General features: G+C 37.0%; 1 protein-coding gene across 1 annotated transcript; it reads right to left on the bottom strand.

The window, feature by feature from the left end:
* Positions 1 to 604: 604 nt before the first annotated feature.
* Positions 605 to 3,969, bottom strand: LOC103434425 (scarecrow-like protein 13). The gene is made up of 2 exons (XM_008372770.4): positions 3,527 to 3,969; positions 605 to 2,572 (listed from the first exon to the last, which is right to left on the bottom strand). The coding sequence occupies exon 2, from the start codon at positions 2,407 to 2,409 to the stop codon at positions 799 to 801; it is 1,611 nt and encodes a 536-aa protein (XP_008370992.1). The 5' UTR covers positions 2,410 to 2,572; positions 3,527 to 3,969; the 3' UTR covers positions 605 to 798.
* Positions 3,970 to 16,884: the final 12,915 nt, after the last annotated feature.

The raw sequence follows: 16,884 nt of genomic DNA on the forward strand, positions 1-16,884 counted from the left end.
ATTTTTACCCCTCAATTATTTTCCATAATTTTTCTCCGTTTAATATGAATGACAATTAAACTATAAACCTAAAGTTCTACCTTGAGTGAAACTGATATGTGTGCGAGAAAAGCGTTGTGAGGGAGTACCCGGAGTTTCATCGTGATCAGAATTCAGAAAGCAGCAATTCATGCATTTGATTTTATCAGGCATGGAGTTCGAATCACAGTGCGGGTGATTTTATCATATAGCTTTTGTGGTTACGGAATGGTTACTCATTTTCGGGAATTCAGTGTTCAAAATCCCTCTAGCCTAAAACAATTGACAATGCATGGAGTAGCTTAACTACATCACATAATCTCGATTCTCAGGTGTGACGACGAGACTCAAGTCAAACACATTGAGTGACGTCCAGCTCCTAATAAGCACGTGGATCAACTTTTCGATGTGCTATACAGACAAGCAGCTTCGTCCTTTCCAAGTTTTAAAAGCCTTGTAGGGAATTACCTAACATCTCACTTGAGGTCAGCACTGCTCCTGAGTTTAACTACTGAGATATTGAACTACAAGTCAAGATAAAGGTAGTTTTTGTTTGGTGAAAAGCCGAAGACAAAAAGGGTAAAACTGCAGTAAAAGTGAGAGCTATTCTCTTTCTTTGCAAGGCCGACATTTTTACATCACCGAATTTCGAGATTCAGGTTTGGGACTACAACTAGGAACTCTTCCTACCAAAATTTACACAATCAGTCTTTCATGCTCTAAGCGTCATAAAACAACACGAAATTAGAAATTTAACAGGTTTTGCAGTCACCCTCTGGTTCACCTCCATGCAGAAGACGTTGCCATAGCTCTTTGCATCCAACTAAGGTAGAGAGCCCCATTTGCCTCTTGAACTCTAAAATTCCCGTGATATTCCTTCAACAGAACCCTGATAGCCTCCGTCACTTTAGGACTCAGCGGGTATGGAGTAAATCCATCCATCGTTAGCCTTGACCTCCACTTCCCGAAAGGTTCATGGCGTTCCACCCTCTCGGCTCCTTCACAAGCAACCATGTTCACGATGTCTCTAGCCACACAGTGCATCTCTGCGCTGATCCGCTGTTTGTCATCTCTTGGGCAAGCTACGTCAATTGATTCAAACATTGCTGTATAATAATCTACCATTTCAACAAACCTTGAGAAGAATGGGGAAGTGTTGGTGTTGGATTCTTGTTCCACAAGTGTCATAACTTTGGGCGATAAACTCTTAACCAGCCTTAACAAACGATCTCTGTGATTTTCAGTGCTCACACTCTCATCTGGCATGTGGTGCAACACGTATGGAAAATTAACGGCTATGGCTTCACCAGGTAGAATCCTGAGATTATGAAGTTCAACCTCAGAACCACACATGGCGGCAGCATTAAACTCAAATGGCACGTTGCATGATGCAGCAAGCTCTGAAAGCCTATTACCCACGATATGAAGTCCCCCACCACGAGCATGCTCTGATTGGGTATCATCAACGCCTGTGATTCGGATACGTGGTGGGCCACCAGGCTGACGAGCTAGATCTTGGATGAGGGGAATCCACTGGCTGCCCTGTGCAATCTGAAAATCAATTATGTGGATTCTTGGCTCATTCTCCAACGCTTCCCGAATGACAACGTTTGCAGACATGTAAGCAAACCTCCAATATGGGCAGATCTTATAGAGGACAGACATGTATGACATAAGTTGCGAGCTCGTTGGAACTTCACATTTTAGGGTTTTGTAGATCGAACTCCCTGATCTTTCCAACCTTGCTCTGAGACCTTCCAACATGTAAGCCCCCAGTCTTTGCATTGGCTCCCCAGAGACTGACACCATTTGCCCCAAAACTTCCATCAAGCATATTGCATTGTCTAATTCGTTTTCGGATATCGCACGTGCACAGTCAATGAGAACATCTTTTAGGTTTAACTTAGGTATCGTTTCGGCTATTTGACTCTGGCTCCACCTTGCCATACCACTCCTGTGAGAACAAAAGTGGCTGTCAACAATATCCGAATCAGGTCCTAGCAATGAAACTTCCATTTCCCTGAGCTTGTACTTGAAGTCATCATCCACAATTATGGAGCACCCACTTATTGGTGATCCATAATTGTTGCCAGAGGAATGGTGCTGATCAGAAAAGCACGAGTGAGAACCTTGCGGTGAAAATGGACTCCTGTTAGACAAGCCACTAATAGCAGATGGGGAATCGCAGGGTAGAAAGTCAGTGGATGGAGATGATTCCAGGGTAAAGAACTGCTCCTTGTCATCCTTGTCGGTTTGAAAGGAAAGATTGTTTCCTTGGCTACCAGTATCCGGATACATGCTGTTTTCCAAAATTTGGAAACCACAGCGATCAATCTGCTGCACAGGCTGGTGATACAACGCTATACCTCGGTGTTGCTGAGATGTTTTCATATAAAGAAATGAAATGTTGGACCAATCCAGAGAAGGATTCTCACCTAATATATGTTCCTAAAACTTTACTCGATCGCCCGTCTAATAGATCTTAAACTGAATCTCAATAAAAGTGACAAACTGCTTCAACTGTGGAAGAAAAATCACAAGAGAACCACCAAATCTGCACATAGGAAACAAGTTTATGTTAACCAAACAACCAATAAAAGCGACCTTTACATCAGAAGCTTGATCACAATAAATTTTTATTCTTAGATGAAAGATTAACGTCACGAGAAGCGAGAATGATCACCAATCAGAACCTCACAACAACATAATTGAGTACGCTACAAGCAAAATATGATCCCTTCAAACCACTAAAACAATAAAATTCGCCCCTCTATTTAGAAACTCGGAAAGTCAGAACCTGAAAAGTGAAAACTCACCTACCAAACACGTAACTCCGCCATAGGTAACTTGGGATTCTATATCTTTTATCTACCCAAAGAAGAAAAAGCACTCAGCAGGTGAAACCTAACCAGCACAGCCCCCACTACTCTAATTACCTACTAATTTCTCCTCCAACATCCCCAGACAATAACAGCAAAACGTGTACTTTTTTTAGGAACACGATTGTTGAAACGCGTTTTTCTGTCTAATTATTATTTAATTCCACCTCTCCATCTTTTCTTATGAATTGTAATAAAAGTAACTAATTAATTACCCTAAAAAAAAGGTACTTTAACATAAAAAAAAAGTGGCTAAATTCCGGAATTGTTTGATTTCTTCAAATAAGTTGGTCTCAGATCAACAAAAAAATGGCATTAAAACAACATAATTTCACAAATTATTGAACATAAAACAATTCAGACAGACAATAGCGATAAAAACATGGCAAAAAAATATTAATTCCCATATGCAGACGCCAAATTAGAATTCAAATCAGCGAAAACAATCAACCTTTAAAAAAATCCTACAGAAACTCATGTTCCCAGTTCACGAAATCATCCAAAAAAAACAAGGTTAAATATTTACCTTAAAATTCTCAAAACAACAAGCACCCCAAGTCATAACAAACCTTCTTAATCCGAACCCAGGATTAAAAACAAGATATTAATCGAAATTAACGAAAGCTTACCTTAATCGCAGAGAAGGCAAGTCAGCTGAATTAGTGAGCTCAGGTCAGCTGGGAATGGTGGGTCGGCAAAACCTTAACTTTCAGATTCCTCTTCTTCAGGAGTCAGGAGTCAGGAGCCAGAGAGCAATCCTTCTGTCATGTCTAGAACTAGAACTATGTGTTGCGACGTAGTAGGTTTTTATAGTTGCACCTGATAAAATGCCACCGCTGTTTGGAGAGAATTACAATGTCGCCCCCTTTGTATTCCACTTTTGGAAGACAGTAGACACGCATAGGGTTGTGGTCCGAAATGACGAAATTAACCTTATTCCAATGAACGACGTCACGACGTGTGATCAGCAGTCATGACTACTGTCCTTTGTAGACTTTTAGTTAAGTCAAAGCGTATTTTAGAGAGGATTTGGGAGAACAACTCCGCGCTTCATTTATTCAATGTGTTCTTCTTCTTCTTCTTCTTTGGTTGGTCTCCATTTATAATCCTTGTATACGCGCTTCACCAATTTCATATCGTCATGGGTCAATTATTATGAATGGATTACTCTAATCCCATCTTATTCTTTCTTTATTTGATAAACTTAAATCATTGATCGAACAAGCGATTGAATCATCTTAAAAATGAGCTTAAGGAAATGATTGTATATAATTTGGTCTCCTTCGTTTGGTCTTGTTGTTAATTATGAATCAACTATATCAACAATTGGAAATTAAACATCTCAAAGACTTAACTTGATTTCAACTATATATGTCAAAAATATAAATGTAAATTAATATGAAGCAAGAAAAATAATTAAGCAAGGGTTCTAGTCCGTCATGCAAGTTGAAGGAAGACGAGAGGGAGAGTATTTTGGATTTTTCTGCTATTTACCAAAGCATAATATGCATTAAAATTTTAAACAGTTAAATTCTTCGTAGCATGGAATGAATAAATTTAGTTATTGCCTTTTTGGCAAACTAAAAACATACATATAACCAAAGGTTAATTAAGAAATAGTTTGTTGTAGTCAAGCTTCGGTTAAATCAAAATTCAACCAGCTTAAGGGTTTGACCCTCTCATATAAGGAGGTAGATTGTCTGCCTTCCTATTTGGGTGTCCTTCCCATCCCTTTCTATTTGTGCGGTCACAGTTAAGCCACGTCAACATTTTATATTCTTATTACTTTTTGTCTTATTATCTCTAAAAAAAATATATAAAATATTGACGTGACTTGACCGTGACCGCACAAAATATGAAGGGATAGGAAGGGCACCCAAACAGGCGGGTAGAAAATCTGCTTCCCTCATATAAAGGGTCACTACTCGGTTCTTTTGTCTATATTAATTGAGACAAGTGGGCTTTATTATTCAAAGAAATAACATATAGGCTGTTTGAGTCCGATATTTGTCTAATATTTGTTTATGTGTGTAAGACGTTTGTGCAAGCTAAGCTTAATTAAAATAACATATATATATATATATATATATATATATAGTTGGAAAATAAATTCACTGTTGGCACAGTTTAGTAAAGATAGATTAACAATGACCACATTAGTAGCTAAATCTAACAAAATTCATTATTTGATAAAAAAAAAATAAATAAATAAACAATTAACACTTAAATAAATCAGATTGAGCAACAAATATACTCATCATTTAAATGTTTGATAATAACATGCACACAGCTCATTTTCATGCTACATAAAATATCAAAATAAATTATTGTGCGGTACTCAAAAAGTATTAGTGTGATATTTTATAGAAGCTTATGCGAGTAATGAAGCAAAAACAATGTGTATTTAGTTGCGAGTAATGTTAAGAAGACTAAAATTTTAAATTAAATTTTGTAAATCAAATGGTTTGATAGTTGATGATTAAATTATTACTCGGTATCTATTAACATACTTATTTTATATTGATGATACATTATTTAATTTACAAATTTAATTTACTTAGTATTACTCTTCGATCACCGAGCTACTTATCACTCGCTCTCAAACTACAAACGGTCAGTCTTTTTGCCGTTGAGTGATACAAAAACCATGTGCGTTTCCAGTTGATTCGCTTAAACTTGCATGGTACGGATTGGAAAAATTTTGGACTCGAGAACCTCGGGACAGAAGTGGAAAATGGTATTCTCGTAATATAGTGGGCGGAGAAGGGTCTTCTTGTAAGCACGGTTTTGCCTGGAGGCTGCCACGCGGCCACGCCTCACGTTCGTGGACCTTCCCCCATACGGTACCTTCACTCATTATTATATTTTTGTTTAAAGCCTTCAACCAACGTTTTTCAAACTCCAAAATTTGAAATTATAAAAATGCGATGACATGGAAATCAGCGTCTTCTTCGTTCCAACGAACGAAAGATGTGGTTCTAAATGTGGGAAAAGATGCTCGCCGGATCATATTTCTAGAGATTCTAAAGATTTTGTGATCCTGATTGTTCATCATACATTTTACGACCAGCTTTCTTTAAATACTATTTATATTTAATTTTTAATTTTTAATTTTAAAATAATTTTTGATATCACGATGTACGATAAACGGTTCAGATCACGGAATCTCTAAGATCTTCAGGTAAAAGATTCGGTGGGAATCCTTTTCCCTAAATGTGAAGCCTCCAAAACCCTAATTATAATTTTTCAAGAAAAACAAATTAAATACACAATTAGGCTTGGATTTTCTTAATGCTTGCAAGTCTTGACTCTTGTATATATAAATAATTCAAATTTAATTAATTTGGAACACAAAAATAACCCTAGACAGGGCTGAAACTAGCCAATTAAACATATGCAGCAGCAAAAAAAAAAAGTGATTAAATCAAACTAATTAAGAAAAAACAAAAGCAAGTATACTCGTCAAGATAATGCTTTAATTTTTATCGAACCCAGTTGATGAACCTATATGATTAGGAATATTTATATAAGAATACCTAATTATGGGAGTTGCATAAAATATTCACAACTTGCATTCTTCATGAAATAATATGAGAATATATATAGGTACATGGTATTGGTAGTTTAAAAAATCCATTATGCATGGCTTTTAAGCGCATTTTTATTTTTAATTATTTAAAGTTTGGAATGCACACTAATTTTTTTTTAAATTCTCAATAACATATATATCCCTATGTAAATGTCGTCTATACATAACTTTTCAAACTTCTCAATGAATAATCATTTCAAGCTTAATCAACTACCTTTATGTGAGAATATGTGAATGCTAAAAATACGTCATGTTACAAATCTACTTATGTTATCACACTTAATATTTTTGTAGAATATAATTCTATTATATCCTCATATATACTAGGATAATACGTAGATCCTGAACGTTCAAAGTTCAGTATATTGATTGTTCTATGTGGCCCAACTAGATAATTAATTAACGACACTTATTCATCATTTAACTCTCTAACCAAATGTCTTATTCTCTCCCCCATCAACCACTTGCACCACCGTCCACTCCCACCAGCCAAACGTCCTTCATTGGAGTTCTTCTCAAACCTTGAATCGGAACATTCATACCTAATTAATTACAAATTATCCGTTGACAACATCCACGTCTCTTCCTCTTGTCTCTCTCTTCCGTCGACCCCGTCCTCAATCTACCCTCTTTTTGGTGACGCAACCATGGCAACAAGGAGAGGAAGGTGGCGCGAGTTGTGGCCAGTGACAGTGAGTGGGTAGGTGCAAAGGTCCTTCCATGGCGGAGGAATTTTGTTCTACATAAATAATAACATGTGCTTCGATAACTTTTCCAAACTAGTACATAATTCGAATGGTAATGAACATCATATACTCCAATGAAATCTTAGACAAAATTTTTGTGGCGCTCCAAATAGGGTAATGCTAGGCAGACCAAAAGTTTAAACTAAATTTATAAAATAAATGATGTGTCCACAATATAAAATAAATACGTGAATCAACATTTAAGTAATGATTCAATTATTTAGTGTCCACAATATAAAATAAATACGTGAATTAACACTTAAGTAATGATTCAATTATCAACAATCACATTATTTAATTTACAAATTTAATTTAAATTTTTTGATCTCCTTAACGTTATCCCTCCAAATATCATATAGCAGAGTTGACAGTTTTACTCCATTTGTGTAAATGATTATAATCAGGGGGGACCAATCATTACATCACGTCAAGATTCAAAATTTGGATTTTGAGTCGTAAGATTAGGATGTGCCAATGACTATGGCCTTCTTTACCCTACCATGTGAATGTGATGATATGCATGCGTACGTACCTACGTGTAACGCGTTTTAAGACAATTGCCATAACTGTTTTTTTTTTTTAATTTTTTTTTTAAAACTATTCTGTTTGTCTAAAAATGTTCATGGTCATTGACAGTACTAGTAGTAGCCAATGCCATATAGAAAAATATCGGCAAATATTCTTTCCTCCTTTTGCAAGCTGCTGTTTATATCTGTTCATTATTATTATTTTTTGGTTTATTTAAATTTAATTTAAGATTAAAAAATAAACAACGTTGTGTAAGTTACATACGGAGATAACATAATTGACGAGATTCATTTTAGCTGATAGAAATCATATGCAAGGATTAACATACTAGAATTAATGTGCCATTTAAGATAATCCCACTCAGCTAGCTAACTCTTGCCTTCACTAATAATATAAGAATTGTGTTACCATTCGTCGCATAACTCTCCAGGAGAAATTCTTAAATACAACACATAATTATTCAATCCACAAAAAAAGCACCCAAACTCTAACTTGTTTTGGTCACTCAACGCTCATACAGTCCCGCCCCTAATATTAGTGCTTTATGGGTGCGTTTGGTACGTGGGACGGGACGGGACGGAACGGGACGAGGCGTTCCGTCCCGCGTTTGGTGCGCCAAAAATGGGTGGAACGGGCTGTTCCACGGAACAGATTTTGGGTGTTTTTGCGTTCCACCTCCTCCCCTGGAACGGGTTTGTTCCACATCTGTGGAACACAATGTTTTACCATTTTAAGACAAATATACCCCATGTCTTTTTCAAAAATTACACCTTCGTTCCGTCCCGTCCCGTCCCGTCCCGTCTGCGTACCAAACGCACCCTATATGAACGTCGGAAGTCGGAACACACAAGACTTCCTCCCTCGCCCCTTATATCTAGTGCTTTATATGAACGTCGGAATACACACAAGACTTTCTCCTTATATAATAATTAAGACCCACACAATTGATAATATTAATATGATAAATGATAAGAATATTCTCTCAAAAAAAAAAACTCTTCGTGAACTTTTTATCATCTCAAAATTTAGCATCTATTTCCGTGCCAAAATTATGAGACGTTTATAGAGAGTCTTGCTTTTAAAAGAATTCTCCTTAGCACTTTGATATTCTAATAGTAGAGCTGATGTTGCAAATAAGATGACATAAAGGGCATCAAGGATCTAATTAGCGCTTTAGTTTTGTTCACACGAGGTGGTACATCTAGGAGTGGTTCGGTATGGGATACCGAACCAAAACCTTAGTTCCGATTCCCAAACCGAAATTTTCGGTATTCCTAATTTCAATACCGATCCCAAACCAAAATTTCGGGAATCCCAAAATAGTTTTGGTATTTTGGGACAATCGAGAATCCCGAAATATTTATGGGCTTTTGGTGATTCTGTATTCCCAATTCTCATAGCTGTTATATTTTCACTGAAATAATCAGGTACATACTTCAAACATAATTGTGCTTCTTGTTTTCCTTCGTTTCGTGATTGTTCTTCCATTACTAGTTTCAACTTCATACTCCCGATGAGTTACCTAGCATGAAGTTGATCAAACGATATCAGTAGGCAACATTAAACTCTTAAACAACCACCAGTGCAACCGCGGATAAGTTTTATATGATATTTGTTGATGCACAAAATCGGTGAGGACTTTGGTACAACAGAAAGTGTTAAGTTTGTGACCTTCGCTAGATTGCTCCGGTCACTAGTGTGGATAAGTATGTAAATGGATAATAGGGAAGCAAACACAAGATGTACGTGGTTCACCCAGATTGGCTACGTCCACGGAGTAAAGGAGTTCTCATTAATTGTGAAGGGTTTACATAAGTACATAGGTTTAAGCTCTCGTTAGTGAGTACAAGTGAATGATTTAGTACAAATGACATTAGGAAATATTGTGGGAGAATGATCTCCTTTTATAGAAGAGTTTCTAGCTTTGTTATGACATTGACACGTGTCATGTTGTGATTGACTTCTGCTGTTGACACGTGTCGCGCTGTGATTGGTTTCTGATGTTGACACGTGTCGCATTGTGATTGGCATCCTGGTTGAAGGGAAACTCTTATGGGTCATTGACGGTATAACGTTGACCGGTGCTTAGTAGTTTCGGGATTGGTCAAGTATGGTACAAACAGTGCTCCCCTAAGTTCCCGAGTGAGGGAAGCTCCTCGGTTGGGGACTTGTAAGATCCAAGCGGCTGAGTAATAACGAAACTTCTAAGTACTGAAGTGTGGTATCGTCTTCACTTGCCTTATCTGTCTCATAGGTAGATGTGGCATCTTCTCTGAAAGTACTATTCCTCCATCCAGGGGTGGTATCTTTAACCAGTGTAGATGCACAAGGTAATGTATCAATTTCACTTGTAGCTTACTTGTAGTTTCAAGCTTGGTCAAGCATGATACAAACCATATAGTAGGAGTTCCCCAAGTCGCCGAGCTAGGAGATATGCCAAAAAAGGTGACAGACAAGGTAAGCAATCAGAGCTCCAAGCAATTAGTCCCGGATCAGAAGTTTGATTTTGAGTTCCGGCTGATTGTTCTCATTCTCCCTATCTTGAAGGCAGCATGAAGGATAAAGAGAAGAAAAATGAGAAGATATGATATGAGATACTTTTGCTTTTGAATAAGTAACTTTCCACAGGCTTATTCTTGAACTGGGCTGGAGGGTTTTATGGTTTCCTCCAGAGTATAAGGCCGACTCAAGAATTTGATGGTCAAAACAAGTCCATCAAATCTAGAGTACGTTCGACCCTGATGATATGAGATACTTTTGATGTTGACAAAGTAGTGGATGTATTGACACGTGTTCTGTTACGATTGTCTCCACATGCTTCCTTGTATCCTTCTCACTTGCCCTATCTGTTCCTCAAGCAGATGTGGTATCTTCTCTGGAAGAATAAGATGTTGAAGATGAGTACTCGAGAGCAATGTCAGGTAAATGATCAGGGAAGAGGTTCCAGGCAGTCAGTTCCTGACTGGAAGCTTGATTCCAAGTGCTGACTGATTGCTATCTTTCTCCTTATCTTGTAGGTAAGAACAAGGCCAAAGGAAAAGACATGGAAAAAGCATGATATGGGATACTCTTGCTTTTAACCCTGATGATATGAGATACTCTTGCTCTAGTGTGGCTGGTTTGCATATGTATTATTGGGGAAAAAGAAAGCTGAGTATTTCGAGAGGCCTCGTTGGGAGTGCCCTCTCATATATGAGGAAGGGTTGAACATTTTTACAAGTCTACATGTCCGTGGAGGATGGAGGTCGACATATATAGGAGTCTCCCTAACAACAAGTAGTAATGATATTCTTTTACCCTTCTTGGTCATAGCAATGTAGTGGGAGCTGCAAGCTTCATGTGTTTTAACTTTGTCAGAACACTTTGAAAAAATGGTATGTGGTATCTGAAAAGCCGATGTTGCGTGTGAAGATTGCAGACAAGCTTTATCCAAAGAAATCTGGCTCTTGAAGTTCGGAGAGCGATGTTTCTTTGATTTTCGAACAAGCAATCCTGTCAGGGATATGGCTCTCGAGATTCGGAGAACGGTGCCTCTTCGATTTTTGAGAAAGTAATCCTGTTGGGAGTCTGGCTCTTGAGATTCGGAGAGCAGCTTCTCTTCAAGTTTTGAGAAAGTAATCATGGTGGGAGTCTGGCTCTCGAGATTCGGAGGGCGATGCCTCTTCAATTTTTGAACACGTAATCCTATTAAGAGTCCGGCTCTCGAGATTCGGAGAGCGGTGCCTCTTTGATTTTTGAGCAAGTAATCTTGTTGGGAGTGTTTTCTCGAATGTGAGTAAAGGTTGGGCATTTTTGCCAGTCTGCCTTGCCACGGAGCACAGAGGTTGACACACATTAGGACTTTCTAGTTGTCAAGCGGTGGTGCTGATCCTTTACCTTTGTGGGTAATAGTAGGGTAGCTGGACCTTCAAAATTTATGTGTCTAAACTTGTCAGAGATCTTTGACAAAATTATATGTGGTACTCGATAAGCTGATGTTGCATGTGTAAAATGGTACCTTTTCAGAATTCGGAGAGTGGTGCCTCTTCGATTTTTGAACCAACGACCCTGTTGCCTTTTATTTTATAAGGGCACCAATCGTGTGCAAGAAGTACATTCAGAGAATTATTGCTTGTAGGAATTTTCCCCTTACTTCAGAGATTTATTGCACTTCATTTCTCCTTCATTATTTCTGAGAATGTCTGGCCCATCTGACCGTCGTTTTGACTTGAACTTTGGTGAAGAGGTAGCCATACATTCTCAAGATAATATATGGCGCTCATCCTTCTTATCTCCTACTGGTCCTCTTACTGTTGGGAACTCTGTGATGAAGAATGATATGACCGCTACGGTGGTGGCCATGAACCTTCTCACTCCCAAAGATAACAGATTACTTTCTAAACGGTCTGATGAGTTGGCTGTTAAGGATTCTCTGGCTCTCAGTGTTCAGTATGCAAGTTCTGTATCTAATATGGCTCAACGCCTATTTGCTCGAACCCGCCAAGTTGAATCATTGGCAGCTGAAGTGATAAGTCTCAAACAAGATATCAGAGGGCTTAAGCATGAGAATAAACAGTTGCACAGACTCGCATATGACTATGCTACAAACATGAAGAGGAAGCTCGACCAGCTGCAGGAATCTGATGGTCAGATTTTACTTAATCATCATAGGTTTGTGGGTTTGTTCCAAAGGCATTTATTGCCTTCGTCTTCTGGGGCTGTACTCCGTAATGAAGCTCCAAATGATCAACCTTCGGTGCCTCCTCCTTCTGGGGTTCTGCCTAGTTCTGAGGCTCCGAATAATCACCCTCTGGTGCCTCATCTTTCTGGGGCTCTGCCAACTGCTGAGACTTCTCCTGAGCAACCTTTGTGAATGCTCCCTCTTGTTTGTTTATTTTGATTCATGTATATGTACATATTTGTAACTTATCAGAGATATCAATAAATAAGCTTTACTTCATTTCAACGTATTGTGTTAAATACACTAAGGTTTTCTTCACTAAGTTCTTTGAATTTTTTCTTTTGTTGAAACTTGTATGTTGAAGCTTTGTGAGTTAAGCATGTAGGTTGAGGTATTGCTCCCTTAATTTCCCGAGTGAGGAAAACTTCTCGTTTGGAGACTTGAAAAATCCAAGTCACTGAGTGGTCGTGAGACTTCCGAGTATCAAGGCGCAGTAGCATATGGTAAGAGTCCCCCAAGTCTCCGGTCGAGGGAGTTGACGAATGAAGCATTTTCTTTCTAAGTGGTAGCCCAAAACTCCTTCTTCATATATATTTGTTATGAAAGTTGTTAAGCCCAAAGAAGATGAGGCCTAGGATTTTTATTTATTTTTTTCGAATTTTTGAATTTTCAAATTTCCGAATTTTTGAATTTTCGAATTTCTGAAAAAAAAAATTTATATTTATATTTTAAAGCTTTGTAGGTGAAGCTTTGGTGTTGAAACTTTGTAGGTGAAGCTTTGAGGTTGAAGCTTTGTTGGGCACCATGAATTGATTTTGCTTCACACTATCTTGATCAAGATAGTGTGAAACTTTTGTAGGTGAAGCTTTTGTGTTGAACCTTTGTGGGTGAAACTTTTGTGGGTGAAGCCTTTGTGGGTCAAGCTTTTGTGTGTGAAGCTTTTGTAGGTCAAACTTTTGTGGGTGAAGCTTTTGTAGGTCAAGCTTTTGTGGGTGAAGTTTTTGTGGGTGAAGCTTTTGTGTTGAAGCTTTTGTGGGTGAAGCTTTGTAGGTGAAGCTTTGGAGTTGAAGCTTTTGTTGGGTACCATGAATTGATTTTGCTTCACACTATCTTGATTTTGTAGTTGTCCTCCATTGATGAAGTTTTTGTTAGTGAAGCTTTTGTGTTGAAGCTTTTATGGGTGAAGCTTTTGTGTTGAAGCTTTTGTGTTGAACCTTTTGTAGGTGAAGCTTTGGAGTTGAGGCTTTGTAGGTGAAGCTTTGGAGTTGAAGCTTTTGTTGGGTACCATGAATTGATTTTGCTTCACACTATCTTGATCAAGATAGTGTGAAGCTTTTGAGAATTTGTAGTTGTCCTCCATTGATGAAGCTTTGTTGGTGAAGCTTTTGTGTTGAAGCTTTTATGGGTGAAGCTTTTGTGTTGAAGCTTTGGAGTTGAGGTTTTGTAGGTGAAGTTTTGAAGTTGAAGCTTTTGTTGGGTACCATGAATTGATTTTGCTTCACACTATCTTGATCAAGATAGTGTGAAGCTTTTGAGAATTTGTAGTTGTCCTCCATTGATTAAGCTTTTGTTGGGTACTATGAATTTATTTTGCTTCACACTATCTTAATCAAGATAGTGTGAAACTTTTGAGAATTTGTAGTTGTCCTCCATTGATGAAGCTTTGTTGGTGAAGCTTTTGTGTTGAAGTTTTTGTTAGGTACCATGAATTGATTTTGCTTCACACTATCTTGATCAAGATAGTGTGAAGCTTTTGAGAATTTGTAGTTGTCCTCCATTGATGAAGCTTTGTTGGTGAAGCTTTTGTGTTGAAGTTTTTGTTAGGTACCATGAATTGATTTTGCTTCACACTATCTTAATCAAGATAGTGTGAAGTTTTTGAGATTTTGTAGTTGTCCTCCATTGATGAAGCTTTGTTGGTGAAGCTTTGGAGTTGAAGCTTTTGTTGGGTACCATGAATTGATTTTGCTTCACACTATCTTGATCAAGATAGTGTGAAGCTTTTGAGAATTTGTTGTTGTCCTCCATTGATGAAGCTTTGGTTTTGAAGCTTTGTAGGTGTTGTGGGAGAATGATCTCCTTTAATAGAAGAGTTTCTAGCTTTGTTCTGACATTGACACGTGTCATGTTGCGATTGGCTTCTGATGTTGACACATGTCGTGCTCTGATTGGCTTCTGATGTTAACACGTGTCGCATTGTGATTGGCATCTTGGTTGAAGGAAAACTCTTATGGGTCCTTGACGGTATAACGTTGACCAGTGTTCAGTAGTTTCAGGATTGGTTAAGTATGGTACAAACAATATTTTCTTTATAACACATATCATAATCCTTCATATCTTTATGTTGCAGGGATGAAAAATAAAGTAACATGATTTTTTCATTATTGTGCCAACATGATATATATATATATATATATATATATATATATTATATGTGTGTGTATATATATATAAAATAATTAAAAATATATATTTCGGTTCGGTATGGGAATACCAAAATATTGGAAAGACAATCCCGATTTCCATACCGAAATTTCGGTATTTTTTCGGGATAGCATACCCAAAATTTTGGGAAAGTCGGTTTGGGACATTTTTTGTTTGGGATCGGTATTTTTTCGGTTTGGTTTGGGATTTTTGGGAAATATTTCCACCCTAGGTACATCATATGTCCCTATATAAATTATGAGTTATGTGTGTTAAAAGCTTAATAACTTAAAAATTAAAATTTTCCATCACTTACATAAAAACACGTGATGTACCATTTGTATTCATGTCACAATTAAAAATTTATTGTTTTAAAATGGAATTTTACCCCATCCCACCCCATCCCACGTAATTGATCTCATAGCTAGGTCATATCATAGGTGGTGTTAATTTGTGGGGAAGTGAGATGTGCTAAATGATGATGATAAGGATCGATCGATGTTGATTATAAAGCTTAAAGGAGAATCTTGAAGTTTGGTTTGCTTTCCTTTCCTTCCAAAGAAAAAGCTGGATCTGTTTTATAATTATTATGTGACATATATGGCTTACATTGCACCCACTTTCTTATCTTATTACATCACCATTTCATTACATTACATGAAAGTAAGTGCCGGTCAAAGTTGATTTTCGATCAATGATATGATGATATCATCCCACGTGATTATCTCCACCGCTTCACCAAGAAAATAACTTGGAGAATCAGACGGACATGAACAACTTTAATAGCTTATACCCGATACAGTCGGTAATATATATATATATATATCTCATTCTAATCTTTATATACATAAATGCTAAGGAAATTCTAATGATTTTTTTTTATAGAATCTTACCCTTTATAGTTTAACGTTTATTTTTATATTAATATTATTAAATATTGAACCAAAAATATTGAGTTCTAATTTGGAAAGGGTCTCTTAAAATTTCTATCCTTTATATATATATATATATATATATTGTTGCTGATACATTTCAGTCATTAATAGCTCTTATAGTGACATAAATTCTATAACTCGCTTTCCCATATCACAATCACTAAAACTAGACTTACAATAAAAAATTAATTATAATTTTTCTTGTTACGACATATTAACTTACAACAAGAAATATGAATTGAAATCATTTTAATTCTTGAGTTTCTTACATTGTTAAAATATGTGTACACAAATAATTTCACTTCTTACCTTTTTGATGTGTTTACAAACACACATGAAATTAGAAAAGTACAAATTTCTCCTTAAAATTCATAATCAAATACTTAAAGATCAACCAGGAGCTAATTGATCCTAGTTGATTCGCTAAACTTGTTTATATTACTTGTCATATTTCTAAGTTCTCCGAATCATTTCTTCTCCAATTTGTGTTGAATACAAATATTCTTAGAGTATACAAAAAAGAGACATATATTATGGTGCACAATGTTTATCTTCTCCGGTGTTGGATGGTTGGACGAACCTTCCATGTGTTCAAAGAACAGTTGCACCTAAAATTGAGAATCCTACCATTGATACCGGTGACCGTACAATACAACTCAGAGACGACCAAGAACAAAATCGAAAGTAAACGCACGAGACGACGAGATGAAATTAATGAGGTTGATGTCTTCTCTATTCTATTTCAGTATTTCTCTATCCTGTATAATATATGCGAATTAAATTTCCGATATTGCTGTTGTGTGTCATTGTTACATATATAATGCCAAATACTTATCACGTTTACGACTTTACACCCACCACCAACAATAATATAATATACATATTAAATTTCAAATCAACAACGTCACATGAATGGGGCCACACATGTCATCATCGACGTCAGGTAATTGCCCTAGGGACGACCAGTTGGGGAAGAGATCCCTTCGGATCACTCTCACCAAGTTTTAGGGATCTGAAGATGTGGACCTTTAAAATTTGATTAAACGACTACAATTATTATAATTTTTAGATAGACCTTCTGTTTGTAGCCATTGGATCAAATTTT

The sequence above is a fragment of the Malus domestica genome, chromosome 05 (assembly GCF_042453785.1).
Source record: "Malus domestica chromosome 05, GDT2T_hap1".
In the NCBI taxonomy this organism is placed as follows: Eukaryota; Viridiplantae; Streptophyta; class Magnoliopsida; order Rosales; family Rosaceae; genus Malus; species Malus domestica.

What these genes read in the sequence shown, in the direction of transcription:
- LOC103434425 (XM_008372770.4), bottom strand. Translation starts at nt 2,409, where the DNA reads ATGAAAACATCTCAGCAACACCGAGGTATAGCGTTGTATCACCAGCCT.